We start from the raw sequence: 15410 nt of genomic DNA on the forward strand, positions 1-15410 counted from the left end.
AAAGGTTCGACATCAGAATTTGTAGAAGTTGCCATGACGACATTATCTGACGTCATCTTAACTGCACAACAATCGGTTCCTAGACCAGACCGTGTTATAATTGCTATGATTAAACCATTGTTTAACTCATTCCTCAATGAATTTTTGAATATTATAGTCAACTTCTCACCCTCTATACATGAATTTCGAACTCCTGGAAAATTAAAAAAAAATCTTTTACTTAGAAATCAAAACCTCGGATATGTCTTGGATAACATTCGCCCAATTTTCTTCACATCTAATCTAGCGAAATAATTGAAGTAATCCATGTTCGACTCAATGAATTTACTTCTCAGGGTATTCTGTACTCGAGGCAAATATGAATTAGGCCTGAATGTTCAATATGGTCGGCTCATATTGACTCGGAACGCTGGAAGCCATTGCGTTTAAATATAACTAAAACACAAGTAAGAGTGCAAACATTAAAATTGGGAAAATATCTCTAGGAGAGGAAAGCAGGCGTAGTGCTTGGATTACTTTTCCTGCTGCCTTCTGTACGTAGTTTGTTCCTAAAAATAAATTGTGTTGAACTTATGAAGTTAAACCCAACGTTACAGACCACCTTCAGCATGAGCCGGCGCTGGTATGAATGCGGTGATCTGGAAACTATTTTTACATATTGATGCGAAAGCATCAAATGGTTCATTGAGCGAGAAAGCCGGCGTCTGTAGCGGCAAAATGGTTCCTAAATTCTCATTGGCTGCCACGCCACGTCATGTGCGCGCCTCGATGGAGCAGATCGAGCGAAAGGGAAAACTTGCTGCAGCGCTCTTGCGCCAGGTGTTACGTGAGGAGAGAGGGTATCGCCGTGACGTCACGTAACTCTCTCTCTCTCTCTCGCTCTAGGAAGTCTGCGTTATCCGCGCAAGCTCTCACCTGCATTCGAACATCGCCTCGGTAATCACTATGAAGAAATTAATGAAAAAAGAAGCAAAATAAATTCTAAAGGAAAAACGTTGGCGGTAGTGAGTATCGAACCTACGACTTCACGCTCAGAAGCCGGGTGCAATGTACAGAGGAGACGAAAACACATTAGACGAAGACATCGCCGAGGCCGAAGTACGCGCCGCTCTCAGCTGCCTACGCACGGCATCATCAGCCGGTAAAGATAAGATCACCAACAATATGCTCAGGAATCTAGATGACCCTACCATAACAATGATCACCAATCTTTTTAATCACCACTGGCAAAACGGTACACTCCCGCAAGAGTGGAAGCACGCTAGCGGGGTCTTCATTCCTAAACCGGGCAAGTCACTCAGTCTAGAGAATCTTGGACCATACCATAACATATCCCTTACCTCTTGTTTTGGTAAGGCTATGAAGCATGTAGTTCTCAATGTAGTTCTCAATTCTCAACCAAACACCTGTTCCCAGAGACAATGATTGGCTTTCGACCCAAACTGTGCACCCAAGACATACTGTGGCAAGTACAAAACGATATCCTTAACCCAGCGACTATACGCGCAACTCGAACAGTGTGAGCATTAGACATACACAAAGCGTTTGACAATGTCTCACATCGAGCCATTCTAGAAAACGTATCCAACATGAACGTAGGTAAGAGAACATATACCTACATTACCACATTCCTCAAAGGACGTACTGCCACCGTAAACATAGGCGATATTGAAAGCAAAACCATAAAGCTCGGCACTACAGGTACCACAGGGAACAGTACTTTCTCCTTTCCTCTTTAATACCACCATGAGTGGCTTATCCTGACAGTTCAAAGAGATTCCTCATATCAGGCACGCCATCTACGCCGATGACGTAACGATCTGGACGTGCACTGGGTCGGATGGAGAAATTTCAGAATCACTGCAGGCAGCAGCTGACGCAGTGCAGAAACACGCTCGCAACAATGGCCTCAGCTGTTCGCCGAAAAAATCAGAACTGCTTATAGTCCGGAACAAAAATCCCGCAAATCCGGCTGCCAATATGCCCGCACACATTCAGGTGCAGGTCTCACCCTTTCCTAAAATCAGAGTGTTAGGATTGTTGATCCAGCAAAACACGCACAACCAAGAAGCTGTAGCACGACTCCAAACTACAGCTGGGCATTCACAGAACCGTCTTGGGAGAGTCTCCAACCGACGGCACGGAGTTAAGGAGAAAGATGCCTGCAGGCTAATCCAGGCTTTTTTTCTGAGCCGAGTGGCGTATGTCTGCCCTTGCTTGAATCTCAGGAAGAGGGACTTGAAACGGATTAGCGGTCTAATCCGAACGTTATTCAAACAGGCTCTTGGTACCAAAATGGACTAATACGAAGGCACTCTTGAGTCTAGGGGTGCATAACAGCGTTGAGTAAATCACAGAGGCCCACAAATAGGCTCGAACAGTTCGATTATCCGGCACACACGTGGGACAGCGAATCCTCGACACCTATAGGGTATCGCCCAGCCTTAGACATCCCGCAACGACAGCGGATACTTAACACTAACCGGACCAAGATCATTATCCCCCCGCTTCCGAAAAACATGAGCACTGAAAACAGCGGTAGACGCAAAGCTAGGGCGGTGGCACTCTGGCAATGCTACAAAACCCAACCCGCCATATGCGTGGATGCTGCTCGCACCAGTGATGGTCGACACACCATAGCCGTCACTACTGGCGACGGACACACCATCAGCTGTGCGACAGTAAACGCATCTTCCATTGTGGAGATTGAAGAGGCCCTCATCGCCATGGGCACCTCCATCCCGGGCACCAAGATTATTATATCCGACTCGAAAACAGCGATTCGTAACTACGCCTCAGGTTTCATTTCCCCTCGAGCATTCAGAATCATCAACAAAAAATGGCTGTGGCTTAGCTAAGGTTAAGCCCAGGATGCGAAGCATACTAGCCTTTATTTTAGTTGTTGAACCACTGTTTAGCCTGGTGAACTGCTGATGCTTGGCTATATTTGGTTCGGCTAGACGAAGAAACAACTCATGCAGGCGAGCGCACGAGCTGAGACCCGGCTATGTAGCTACGCGGCCGCAAGCGAGCGCACGAGTTGAGCCTCCGCTTTTGCAGCTGTTATGACCTCATATGGTAGCTACGCGGCCGCGCGCGGCGCAACAAGGAAGAGCGTGGTTGTGCGGCTAGTGTGCTTCGCATAAAAATGGCCAGGCTTAGCTTGGTTAAGCCAAGAATGCGTTGCATATTGCGCGAGTTGGGGCCCAGCTTTTCCTCCGGCTGTCGTGACGTCACGTCACGTGGTTGCGCTAAAGGTCAATGGTGTCTGCCCGGCCGCGCCCAAGGGCTGAACTGAGTGATTGCATTATGCAACGCATAAAAATAGAAGCAACTTAATAACAAACATAGCAAACTTAAAAGAGAATAGACCCACATATGAGACGCGCAGCAATGAACGATGGCTCATACCCTCAATGGTGGCTACGCGGCCGCGCTCGGCGCAGCAAGGAAGAGCGTGGTTGTGCGGCTAGTATGCTTCGCATAAAACCTTAATCAATTGAAGTTGGTGTGGGTACCCGCTCATGAGGGCAACCCTGGCAATGAGGCCGCCCACCTAGCCGCTCGAACAGCTATAGTAACCGGGAGGTGGGCTTGCACGACGGGGTTGACCGACATGAAGGTATCCACACCTTTCACGAAATGACCGTTTATTACCTCGAATCCAGGCGAATATTTCCATCCCCGCACGAGACACTGACAAGAATACAGGCCACTAACCGCTGGAGAGTGCAGACTAGATCTGTACTTAGTCCAAAAAGGCTAGCTGTAATGACCGGTGGTGAATATCCACCAAACTGCAAACATTGTAACTACCCCTTGGCGGACCTAGATCACATCTTGTGGGGATGCCAAAAGAACCCTCCCCCGAGAGAACTCTTTAGGCGAGCTCCTTCGCACGAAGAGTGGCAGATGAAGACGAAAACTTCCAACCCGCAAGACCAGATACGGTTGGCGGAATGGGCTGATAGCGTCGCGGCGAAGCAGACGCCACGCTAGCCCACACCGCTGGGAAAGAAAACTCCACTCAAACTTGACAATAAAAGTTTTCTCTTTCTCTCTCTGTCTGGCCAAGCGTCTCAAGGCACTTGCTTGCCAGCGAGGAGTTTTAAACTGGAAGGTCCGCTCAGCGGCGTTCCATTGGGCATTAAGTCTTTCGCATTCACAACTCTTAAGAAGTGCTTAAGCTTCCTTTGATTTTTTGACACTTGTCCCGAATAGTTTGACTGAAGACCGCTTTGTCTGGGTCTCCGGACATAGTGGAATCTTTTTAATTGAACCCGCTGTCTCGCTCGCATCGTCATCAATAAATGGTCCGGTCTTAAAAATGTTCTTCCTGATTTCTCTTCTATAACAGGAGCTAGATTTAAACGACTTTTATTTCTAAATTGCAATGAGTCATTCCTACTTTCCACTGACGATTTTCGACATCGAAATTTCCATCGAACTCGAGCAAATGCCTTTCGCCACAATGCGAGGTGATGCTATCAAGCTATCGTTGTAGAGTTCCTCGCCTAAATTTTTACCTTCACAGATCTCGTTTATCTAGAACCTATAACCTCTGCCCTTTCTGTAACGAACCAGTAACTATATGGCCCATTTATTTCTTGCTGCCGCTTCTCCTTCCTCAGCAGAATGTTTCTCATAATCCGAGTGGTAATCTCGCTTTAGCACTTGCACCAAACATTTTCCTTCGGTACCTGTCAAGTAGGCACAAGCTACGGATCTATTATTACTGCTGCGCATAAGTTCATTGAAGCGACCGGAAGATTACGCTGCTAGGACAGCGACCGTGGTGCACTTTCTATTTTTTTTTTCTGTTTATGAATGCGCCCTCTCAAAATTCTTATACTGTTTGTCTTTTACCCCTTTTTGTCTTTTGTTGGGTGTGCTTTTCAATCAATACACTGTGGCTAATCGCCCTCGTAGGTACACTCTTAAGCAAAATTACACTGCCACACAACGATAATCGTCATCTGTCTTGTCCGCATTTCCTTTCTTCAAAGCGGCGAGCCCGGTACTTCTCAGTAACGAACGTCATGCGCGTTATCAGCATGACATAATAATAATAATATATGGGGTTTTACGTGCCAAAACCACTTTCTGATTATGAGGCACGCCGTAGTGGGGGACTCCGGAAATTTTGACCACCTGGGGTTCTTTAACGTGCACCTAAATCTAAGTACACGGGTGTTTTCGCATTTCGCCCCCATCGAAATGCGGCCGCCGTGGCCGGGATTCGATCCCGCGACCTCGTGCTCAGCAGCCTAACACCATAGCCACTGAGCAACCACGGCGGGTGAAACCACGGCATGCGCCTTATCAGTGTGACGCAGCATTCCCGACAGGGAAGTAGCGGGCGCGGCATTTTCAAGAAAGGAAACGCAAGCAGGGCAGTTGACGATTATTGTTGTGTGCACTCTACACTCTTAAAACCGTTGCACCCTTTGGGGTGTATATTTGTCCCACAACAATAATCGTCATCTGCCTTGCTTGCGTTTCCTTTCCTGAAAACTCGGCGCTCGCTACTTTCCTGTCGAGAATGCTGCGTCACACTGATAAGGCGCATGCCGTTCGTGACTGGGAAGTACCGGGCTTGCAGCGTTAAAGAAAGGAAACGCGGGCAAGACAGATGACGCTTATCGTTGGACAAATATACACCCCAAAGGGTGCAACTTTTTTTAGAGTGTAAGAGTGTAGGAGCCATGATTTGAGGCAACGACTACAACGACTGGGAATAGGCAGGACACATGACCACTTCAAAGCCAAAACGGACGTTTCACAAACCCACCAGTTAGTGGTCAGCGCATGACGCGTGGTTTGTCACACTTTGCACTGTACGATTCTGCTCTATCAAACTTGCAGTGATTTACTGACTCAATCAGCAGTAAAAAACGGGTTGTGATATAGATCGCGTGATGCTCAGTCTGTGTATCCTGAAAGCTGACTTGTATGCTGAATACTTTCCCTCAGTCTAGTTCTTGGACATGAGCACATCGCCAACTGTCCAAAATACTTATCTATAGCGTTTACCATAGGGCAAAGTCATCATGACAATCATGCTCAGTACAGTAGGCCTCAATGCTCCAAATGCGTAGTTTTAATATTTTTTTCCCAGCAACTGCAAGACGCGCGCGCACACAAAAATCGTTAATCATGGATGACGCACAGAGCTCATAAAAAGGATCACATCTGACTTGCTCTTCAACACAAGCAGCATGAATGGATGGTCGACTACGAACTCCGTCTTTTGCGTCGCTGCCGGAGACAGAGTCGTCGTAGTTGCCGCAGCCACGGCAGGCGCGGCTATAGCGGCGTCGGTGCCGTCTTCGTCGATCTGCAAGTACACCTTGTGGATCATCTCGGACACGACGGGATTGCCCGACTTGAACATTCCCGAAAGGTTGCAATTACCCGAAAACAGATCATTCACGCCCAGGGCCACCAGAGTGTCCTTGAGGCACAGACACTGCTGAAGCAAGAGCTTGGGCATAATCACTTCGACATTCGGCGTTTCCTTAAGGTCCGCCACGATGTTGGACAACTTGCAGTGAGACAAGTGACGCTCCAAGTATGACAGGCCCTCGATTTCATCGGGCAGCAGTATAATCATTGAGGTCCTGCCCCCCCTATAGGGAATCTCGATGGCCCTGACCCCGAGCTCCTCGCTGTGCGAGATGGCGAACTCCTGCTTCTGGCACATCATGTCCACCTGGACCTTGGTCTTGGAGTTGACGTTAAAGTCGCGGCGCGACGTCGAGCTTGCCGGAAACGGCGATTCCCAGAGTCCCTTGAAGTAAACGGCGCTGACCAGGAGCACGTTGGTGGTAGGAGTGACGCTACCGGGAGCCAGAAGGTCGACTATCTTGGACTCGGTGACGACCTTGACCCACTCATTGATCTCGCTGCGAACGGCCTCGCTGCGTTTCTCGAAGTCGACCGATTGGATGGCCGAGACATACGTCGAGTTCACGAAGGTCGCGTACTCTTCCACGATGGGAAACTTCTGGTCGCTGAAGATGCGATTGGCGGCGTGGAACTGTAACTTGTTCGAGTGGCTGGACAGCTTTGGAATAAAGGACGCGAAGTTATTGTGCAATTTCTCCTGCTTGCCACGCAGCACTGCCAAGAGCTCGTCGGCAGTGTTCCCACGTGCTCCGGCGAACGTCATTGACAGAGTGGCTGCGATGCTGAATGGCGAAGTGGTGACGTTCTCTTTCTTGTCTTTCCTGGAGTGTAGCAGTTCTTTGTGCAGGTCCACAGAAAAGCGCACGATCATGCGACTGAGAGATTTCGGCATGACTGTGGATGTCGCGATCTGCGGAGAATTGAAGTACGCCAAGAATGTAGGTGCGCTCGACGACAATTAACTGCGCCAATATATGCGGGAGCCTCGCAAGCTGGGAAGCATGTCACGCAAGTTCGGTCAGCGTTAAATGAACGCAGTGGGCAGAGAACTTTGCTTGTATAAGCAGAATGACCTTAACATTATGTTAAGAATCGGAGTGTCGATTCACGCTGGTTATTTTCACATAATCGTTGTGCGAGTAGGATGCTAAGAACATCGCGTGGATACGATCACTAAGCCAACTAAGCAAATAAAGTAACATTTTGTATATGAGAGTACGTACTTATTCGAGGCGACTGAGATGGCGGTAACGAGAAACGGTTTCTGGATATTCCTTCTTCCGCCACGATCGCTTTCTGCATGCGTTCCCGCTAGTTGCCTTGCACGCGCGTTCGTGCTTCGCGCCCATCGCATCTTGTTCATCTAGCTCTAGTTTCCTGAATAACAAATTTCTGACTGTACTTTAAAAGTAACAAGTTTGATATTTGTCAACTACTTTAATTATGCTCAAATTACATCGAACGAGTAATAAAGGACGCGCACCAGGTGTACACGCAGCTTTTTTCAGTATTTTGCGTGCTCGGCTAAACGCGGCCCATTGTTGCGCACGGAGTCTGGCCACTGATATCGCGGCTGTTTAAAAATGGACGCTCGCACTGGCTGTTTAAACGTAAGTCGCCGCAGTGGAGATATTAATACGGCTTCTTGAAGGACTACAAGGCTCCTGAAACTTAAGATGTTTTCTTGCTTTCGCTTATGTTAACAGGTTGTGACATTCGACGAAAGCGTCTACTTGTCGGACGACGAAGTCAGGAGCGAACTGCGGAAACAAGGTTACGGCGAGGTATCCTACTCTGTTCTCCAGCAGTTCAAGTGTGGTACGCATATTTATTGACATTTATGCTCACGCAGATGACCTGTGTAGTGTTATGCCTGCCCGAAGGAGTTATGCTTTACTGTTTTGATTATTTTCAGATTTCCAAAGACGTATTCGTGAAGAGATTCGCAAAGGAGTCAACACGTCGACGCCTCTTGTAAACGGTGCACAGTATGCTAGCGTAAGTTGCGTTTACGCGTACAAAAACAAATGATGTGTGTTGATACCCGTACTGAATAATATATATATTTTTGTCTATTTGGTACCCATTTATTACGTTGTACCTACGTCTTTATTGGCTGTATGTCTTTATTGGCTGTATGTGAGCGCTAAATCACCATAAAACGAAACGTAATCTGATAAAAAAGTTCTACCCTAGTCGCACGGGGCACTTTCGATCGTGATCAAGCCTGATCTGGATCGAATTCCTCGATTGCGATTGGCCCACTTCCGCAGCTTGCGCTGTGGAGCCAATGGTGGTCGAGAAGTTCGATCCCGATCGAGCTCGGTCGCGATCGGAAGTGCCCCTTGTGACTGAGGTAGAATTTTTCATCACATTACGTTTGCTAAGCGTACGTTTGTTTGGCAGACTCGTTCTCATGTTATCAAACGTAAGAGTTCAGAACTTCTTACTTACAACGCGTTGTTTGAGGCGTTCACGTAGGAAAGCTGTGCACGTTTCTCTTTTCAGGAACAAGCGAAAGGCTCCACTTCCAGCGCGAAACAAGCCCGTTTCGATTCATCGTCCCTGTTCGAGAACGTCACATATTCTTCATGCTATTCTTCACCCTACTACGAAAGCCAGCGAAGCGACAGCAGTTGTAAACAAGGGGACTTTGTTACTACAGCCAAACCACCAAGGAAAGTTGTTCCTGCACCGCGGAATCACGTGAAGCCCGAAGCGAGTTCTTCCTGCTATTCTACGCCTGCTGGTTCCTCCTGTGAACAAACGACAGCCTCAAGCAAGGGCAGCGATCGCTCCGGCGATGGGCTTGTCCCGCGCTTACTGCATCGAAAAGTATTGAGGTGCGTAAATGAGAGGGCATGCACCAAACCGCTACATCCAGCCATGATTGTGCTCGTTAAAATTTCCAAGAAACTCTCTTTTCAACGCTGCCTACTTTTACATCTTGTAATATGCACTGAATTAGCAATAAATGTTGTCCAACGTGCAGTCATTAATTGAAACAAGAAGTACGTCTATGTAAACCAGGCTTGCATGGTGGATTGTGTAGATTTAGTGCACTGAAGTAGATTTTCTGTTGAATCCTGTCGTGCACCTAATAGGACTGATGATGTAATGGCATTAAGTGTTTGGTAAGAATGGCGGTGTTGGAAAGTGTCTGGCATCAGCCAGTTTTATCTCTGGTACTCCTTGTACAGTTGCTTGTGTACAGCGAGAAATTGGAATAGTTGGTGTTTGTGCATCTTGTAATGTGCTGAGTTCAAATAACGACCATGAAATAACAAACCAGACTGGGACGGCAAAACGCTAATTGCCAATTGCTTATTGTTGCTGAGGCATTGCCCATATATGGACTGCTCTCAAGGAGCATATGCACATTCTAAAAGGAAACCAAGACGACGGCAAAATTGAATGAACATGAAGACAAAACAGTGCATTCTGTTGAATTGCTTGATCTGAATGTGCCCCCCCCTACCCCCCCCCCCCCTCCAATATCATCTACAGATGCTGTAATGGCCACGCCTACATCTCCGAACGGTCAACATTGAGCACAGACTCTCAAGGTAAGTGGTGCACTTGACATGTATATGTTTCACAATTTGTTATGTATTGGACATTGTAAATTTAAAGTGTTTCATAATGCCGCAGATAAACCAGTCCTCATGTACTGTATCATGCTTTGCACTTTTTTTTTTCGCTTGTGTTAGTTGTGGTCATGTAACTACTTGATATTTGTCTGTGTTTAATTTCTTTGGTCATTGTCTTTAAGACATGCAAAAACAGGCACAGTAAAACTGATTTCTCCAATAAGTGTTGTTGAGTTCATAAATATGACCACCATGCCCTAAACCTAAAAATATTCAACTACAGGGACACAAACGTCTGTTTCAAATACAGCGTGTCCCGAGGACAGCTAGACTTTTCAGACTTGTCTCGTATGAGTTATCACTAGCAGAAACAACATATGCAGACAATGAATTAAACGATCATGTAACTGTCATGGCAGAATGAAATGTGAACAGGAAGAAATAGAGACACCTCTTACACCTAATTACTTGACATTGAGATGCTTATCTGGGTGTAGCCACATGCTAAGTCTGCTCTGGCCCCAAAACAATGCCTCTGTGAATGAATCATACTGGTGTTGTACAAAGTGGCAAATTTGGGAAAAGAAAGAAAATTTACCATCGAGTTGAATTTCTCATGTTTTTGTTTCATTATGGTGTGACAGTACACCCATGAACAAAAAGTATATAAACCACAAGCTCAAAATAATAATAATAATAAAAAAACATTTTCTACATACCTTAGGCCTGCATCCTGATATTGACAAGTGCACTGCAGGCTCATGTAGTCAGGTTAAGACTGTAGTACTCACTTCCAGCCTGCATGTCTAGACTGTGAAGAAGTTCTGTTGTTGCAAGAATCATTCGTCTATTATGTACACTTGTGCATTTTTCTGACATAGTTTATGACTTCATGTATAGTAACAAATTTTATAACAAAAGTGCCTTGAGATGATTGCAATATGTTTTAAACTCGGCTTTTATCTTTAGAGAGGCTTTGTTCTTAGCTGGTGCAAATTCACAGTGCCGAAACAAGGCAAGGAATTGTGATCTTGTGGTGGAAAATCTATTGAGCAAACGAGCAGGTGCCTTAATGTGTTTGAAAGAACATAACAACAAAGTGCAGTAAGGCAGTGAGGGTAGTTAAATGGATAGCATTCTCAATTAGGTTAGCACCTATTCCCCTAAAATGCACACACATGCACACATAGCATATTTTTCACGTCAAGGACAGCACATATTCAGCCCTGTGTCACATGACAGAGCCAAGTGCAACTGTTCATGAATAACGTATGTTTGTTGTCCCTACCCGTCTTCGTCATTGTGGAAGTCATCAATGTGTTTCCCATGTCATTAATCCATCATCTCTTGTCATCTTTGGTTCCAGCAATGTGTCATGTCAGTGGCAAGCGCAATTGTTCATGCAGAGCTTGCCATTATTATTAGTGAAGTGATGCAACACAGCAGCTGCAGAATAGTGTTCTGTTTATTGCTCTGTACTTGAGCTTTTAAGTTACTGAGAAGAAACCACGTGAGTAGCGACACCCGATGCAGCCAAGCAATGCCTCTTCCTGGTAGCTAATAAGGAACTCGGCGCCCAAGTGGGCTTTATCGACGACGCTGCATCTCTTCCCCCTTCAAAAGCCCAGTCGCTGCGGCGGGTACCTTGGTCGTGTTGAGTGGTGAAGTTGCACTGGGTCCGCTTCTGATGCACTCGTTTGTTGAGTCTCTGCGGTCGGCTGGGGAGTCGCTGGACTGTTGTGCGCCGTTGCACTTGCTTCTCGAGTCTCCGTGGCCGGCTGTGTTTCTGCTGAGCTGCGGCCGAGCGTTGTTGCATTCTCCTTTTGCGTTGTCGCTTCCACTAGCCGTGTCCGCAACTGATCCACATGACGGCGCTGTATTCCCAGGGGTGTCTCGAGCCTTACCATGCGATTCCCCTCCGTCGCTATCACAGTCCCTGGTAGCCGTTTTCGCCCTCGCTGAAATTGGCGAGACCAGATGCGCTTTCCAGGTGGGAACAGTGGTTGTGTATTGGCAGACGAAAACTGTTCCTGGATTGCGTCAGCCTCTGCAGGTACCTCGGCTTCTGGGAAGTGGGCAGGCAGCCTTGTCCGGGGCTGGAATCCAATGAGTAGTTGTGCAGGTGATTTACCACTTTCGAGAGGCGTCGATTTGTAACTGAACAGAAAACGGGACAGCTGTTCCTGTAATGTGCTGCGTTTGTTTTTCTCGAGACCCTCTTTTATTGTTCGCACAGCCCGCTCCACTAATCCATTTGATTGTGGATGGTACGGTGCTGTCCTGACGTGGCGTATGCAGTTTTCCTGCATGAACTTTGCCATAGCCGCGCTCGAGAACTGGGGGCCGTTGTTTGACACCACACACTGCTGAATACCAAAATGGGCGAAACTTTCTCTGAGCAGCTGAACAGCCGTGTCTGTCGTCGCTGTTTTCACAGGCGTTGCTTCTATCCACTTGGTTTCCGCATCAACTAGGATGTAGATTAGGTAACCATCAACAGTGCCTGCAAAATCCATATGCAATTGGTACCACCGCTTTCCTGTCTTGGGCCACGGGGAAGGAACTTGCATTGCAGGCATTGACCAACACTGCACGCACTGGGGGCAGCCTTTCACCAACCTTTCAATGTCATTTTCTAATCCGGGGTACCAGAATAACGTACGCGCAAGCCTCTTCATGGCCCCGATTCTTCGGTGCGTATTGTGCAGCTTGTTCAATAAGCACTGTCGGGCTGTCTCCGGCACGACCACACGATGACCCCAGTAATTGAGGCTATGGCTCATGACGAGCTTGCGTCGGTGGGTGAAGTATGGAAGCAGATGCTGCTGCTCCTTGGCAAGATGTGATGGCCAGCCACGCTCAATCCATTCCCGTACTTGACGAAGTGTGCCGTCCTCCTGGGTCAGAGCAATTATTTGTTCAGATGGAAGGGCACTTGCATCTAAACCCTGCGTGTAGAGCACATATTCCATTACCACTTGACTTCCGCGTTCATGATCCCCTGGCAAAGGCATGCGACTAAGAGCGTCCGCGTTGCCATTGTGCAGTCCCTTGCAGTATTCCAGATTGTATTGGTACGCTGATAGAAGGAGCGCCCAACGCTGAATTCGAGCTGCCGCCATCTGCAAAATTGGTTTGTCTGGGTGGAAGAGCCCAGTGATGGGCTTGTGATCCGTTACTAACGTGAAATGGTTGCCGAACAGGAAATCGCGAAACTTCGAAATTCCAAACACCAAGGCCAGTGCATCTTTCTCAATTTGTGAATAATTGCGTTCTGCTGACGTCAGCATTCTTGAACAAAATGCTATCGGGTGGTCCACACCCTCAATGCGGTGAGATAATACTGCGCCTAAACCGTCTGATGAAGCGTCACACTCTAGTCGCAATTCCTTCTGCGGATCATAGTGAACCAGAAAATTTGCCTTTAACAAGGCACACTTTGCTTCCTCAAAAGCTCTTTCCTGCTCTTCTTTCCAGTTCCAGCGTTGGCCTTTCGCCAGCAAGCGATAGAGCGGAGCCAGGGTCGTAGCCAAATTAGGCAAAAACTAAGTAATACGTTATTAGCTTCAGAAACGACCTAAGTTGGCTTACTGACTCTGGTTTTGGTGCAGCTGTTACGGCTTGGAGGTTGTCACGCAGCGGGTGAAGGCCGGTTGCATCAATCTTGTGCCCCAGAAACTACACTTCGTTCTCTCGGAACCGACATTTGTCTTTGTTCAGCTGGAGGCCACTGTCCCGCAGTCTCTGCAACACTTGTCGAAGCATCGACGTGTCATGCTGTTTCTCGGGGATTATGATGTCGTCCAAGTATACGCACACTCTTGGTAAGCCCCGCAATAACGACTCAATGTGCCGTAGGAACAGTGCGGGAGCAGACGAGATGCCGAAGGCTAATCGATTGTACGAGTATAAGCCCTAGTGCGTGTTGATGACGGTTATCTTTTTAGCCTCTTCGTCAAGCGGGAGCTGGTTATAAGCATTCCACAAGTCCAGTGTAGTGAATACTTCTCCCCCATAGAGCGCGGCAAAAATGTCATCCACCTTTGGCAAAGGGTACTGCTCCAGGTGAATGGCGGGATTCATGGTGAGTTTGAAATCGCCGCACAGCCTGATGTCCCCATTCTTCTTCACCACTGGTACAACAGGCGAGGCCCACTAGGAAACACTCACTGGTGGCAGAACGCCTTGCTGAATGAGGCGGTCAATTTCCGCGGACACGGCTTTGCGAAGTGCGAACGGCACCGAATGAGCCCTCAAAAACCATGGCACCACACCATCTTTCTTGTGCAGCTTCACGGGCGGGCCTTTGCAACAGTCCAGCCGGTCTTCAAACAAGTCTGAGAACTCATCAAGCAGATCTTTTAGGCCGTCTTCAGACTGCAGTGCATGAACGCCTGGTAGAGCCTGTTCTTTGAAGAGTGACAAGCCGGCTTCCCAGAAAGCTTGAATTGTGTTTCTACCGCACAGTAGTGGTCCGTCACAGTCGACTACCACAAGCGAAGTGTCCACTTATGTCTTGCCATGCTCCACCATCATGGCGACTCGGCTGAGCACTGGAAGAGGTTCTAAGGAGCAGGCCAATTGAAGTAGCATTTTTTCTAGCCCAGGCCACCAGTTACGGTGCCTCTTAAAGACGTTTTTTGGAATAACACTGACGGATGATCCTGTGTCGATCAGCATCCGCAGTATCCTGCCACCCCAGACCAAGTTTTGTTCCATTGGTCGCATCCTCTGGCTAGCATTGTTCTGGGTGAATAGGGCGAAAAGCATTCCTTCCCTGCTGTCTTCCTTATCGGACAGTTCGTTGAGCACGTATGATCCCTGTTGGTTGGCGCGCCGGCGTTGGCACATCCTCGCCAAGTGTCCTCTAGTGCCGCATTTCCGGCACACCTTCCCGACATGTTGGCATTCGTGTGCAGAATGACTTGAGCCGCATCTCCTGCACGAAGGGCATGGGTCTCGTTTATTGTACCCGCTGTCAGTATTTCGTCCGCTGCCACGACGCCGTTGAACGAAGAGCACATTGCTAGTGTCTTTCTTGCCATCTGCAATCCTCATGGAACGGACGTTACGATCAGCCGTTTCTGAAGACATTGTGAATTCCTCAGCTTCCTACTGAGTCAGCTTCCTTTGCGTCAGCAGGAACTGCCTGGCGTCGTTGTACCGGATACCACACACTATCCAGTCTCATAGCATTCTGTCCAGAAAACTGCTGAGATTGCAATCTTTCGCAAGGCGTTGTAAGTCGGCCACAAAGTCTTTAACTGTCTTCCCATCTTCTTGCTTCCGTATGAAAAATGCGTTACTTGCCACCGTCTCGTTCACTTGTGGGCTGTAGTGCTCTTCTAACACCTTCGCAACTTCGTCATACTCTAAGCTGTTCACAGGCATTGACGGGCATCATCCCTGAAG

General features: G+C 47.8%; 1 protein-coding gene and 1 pseudogene across 3 annotated transcripts in view; one reads left to right on the top strand and one right to left on the bottom strand.

The window, feature by feature from the left end:
- LOC135904414 (centriolar and ciliogenesis-associated protein HYLS1-like) overlaps window positions 1-15410 on the top strand; it is a 116409-nt gene that overhangs the window by 95944 nt on the left and 5055 nt on the right. Inside the window, exons 1-5 of one of the 3 annotated variants that reach the window (XM_065435208.1) lie at window positions 6815-7205; window positions 8115-8226; window positions 8324-8406; window positions 8917-9251; window positions 9916-9974. In XM_065435208.1, the coding sequence (XP_065291280.1) occupies window positions 6948-7205; window positions 8115-8226; window positions 8324-8406; window positions 8917-9251; window positions 9916-9974 (847 nt within the window). In that variant the 5' untranslated portion in view covers window positions 6815-6947. Of the gene's footprint in view, window positions 1-6814; window positions 7206-7875; window positions 8019-8114; window positions 8227-8323; window positions 8407-8916; window positions 9252-9915; window positions 9975-15410 lie in introns of those variants that run through there. The other 2 variants (XM_065435209.1, XM_065435210.1) reach the window with 2 other exon arrangements.
- LOC135904436 (uncharacterized) lies at window positions 11615-14203 on the bottom strand (annotated as a pseudogene).

The sequence above is a fragment of the Dermacentor albipictus genome, chromosome 7 (assembly GCF_038994185.2).
Source record: "Dermacentor albipictus isolate Rhodes 1998 colony chromosome 7, USDA_Dalb.pri_finalv2, whole genome shotgun sequence".
Taxonomy (NCBI): domain Eukaryota; kingdom Metazoa; phylum Arthropoda; class Arachnida; order Ixodida; family Ixodidae; genus Dermacentor; species Dermacentor albipictus.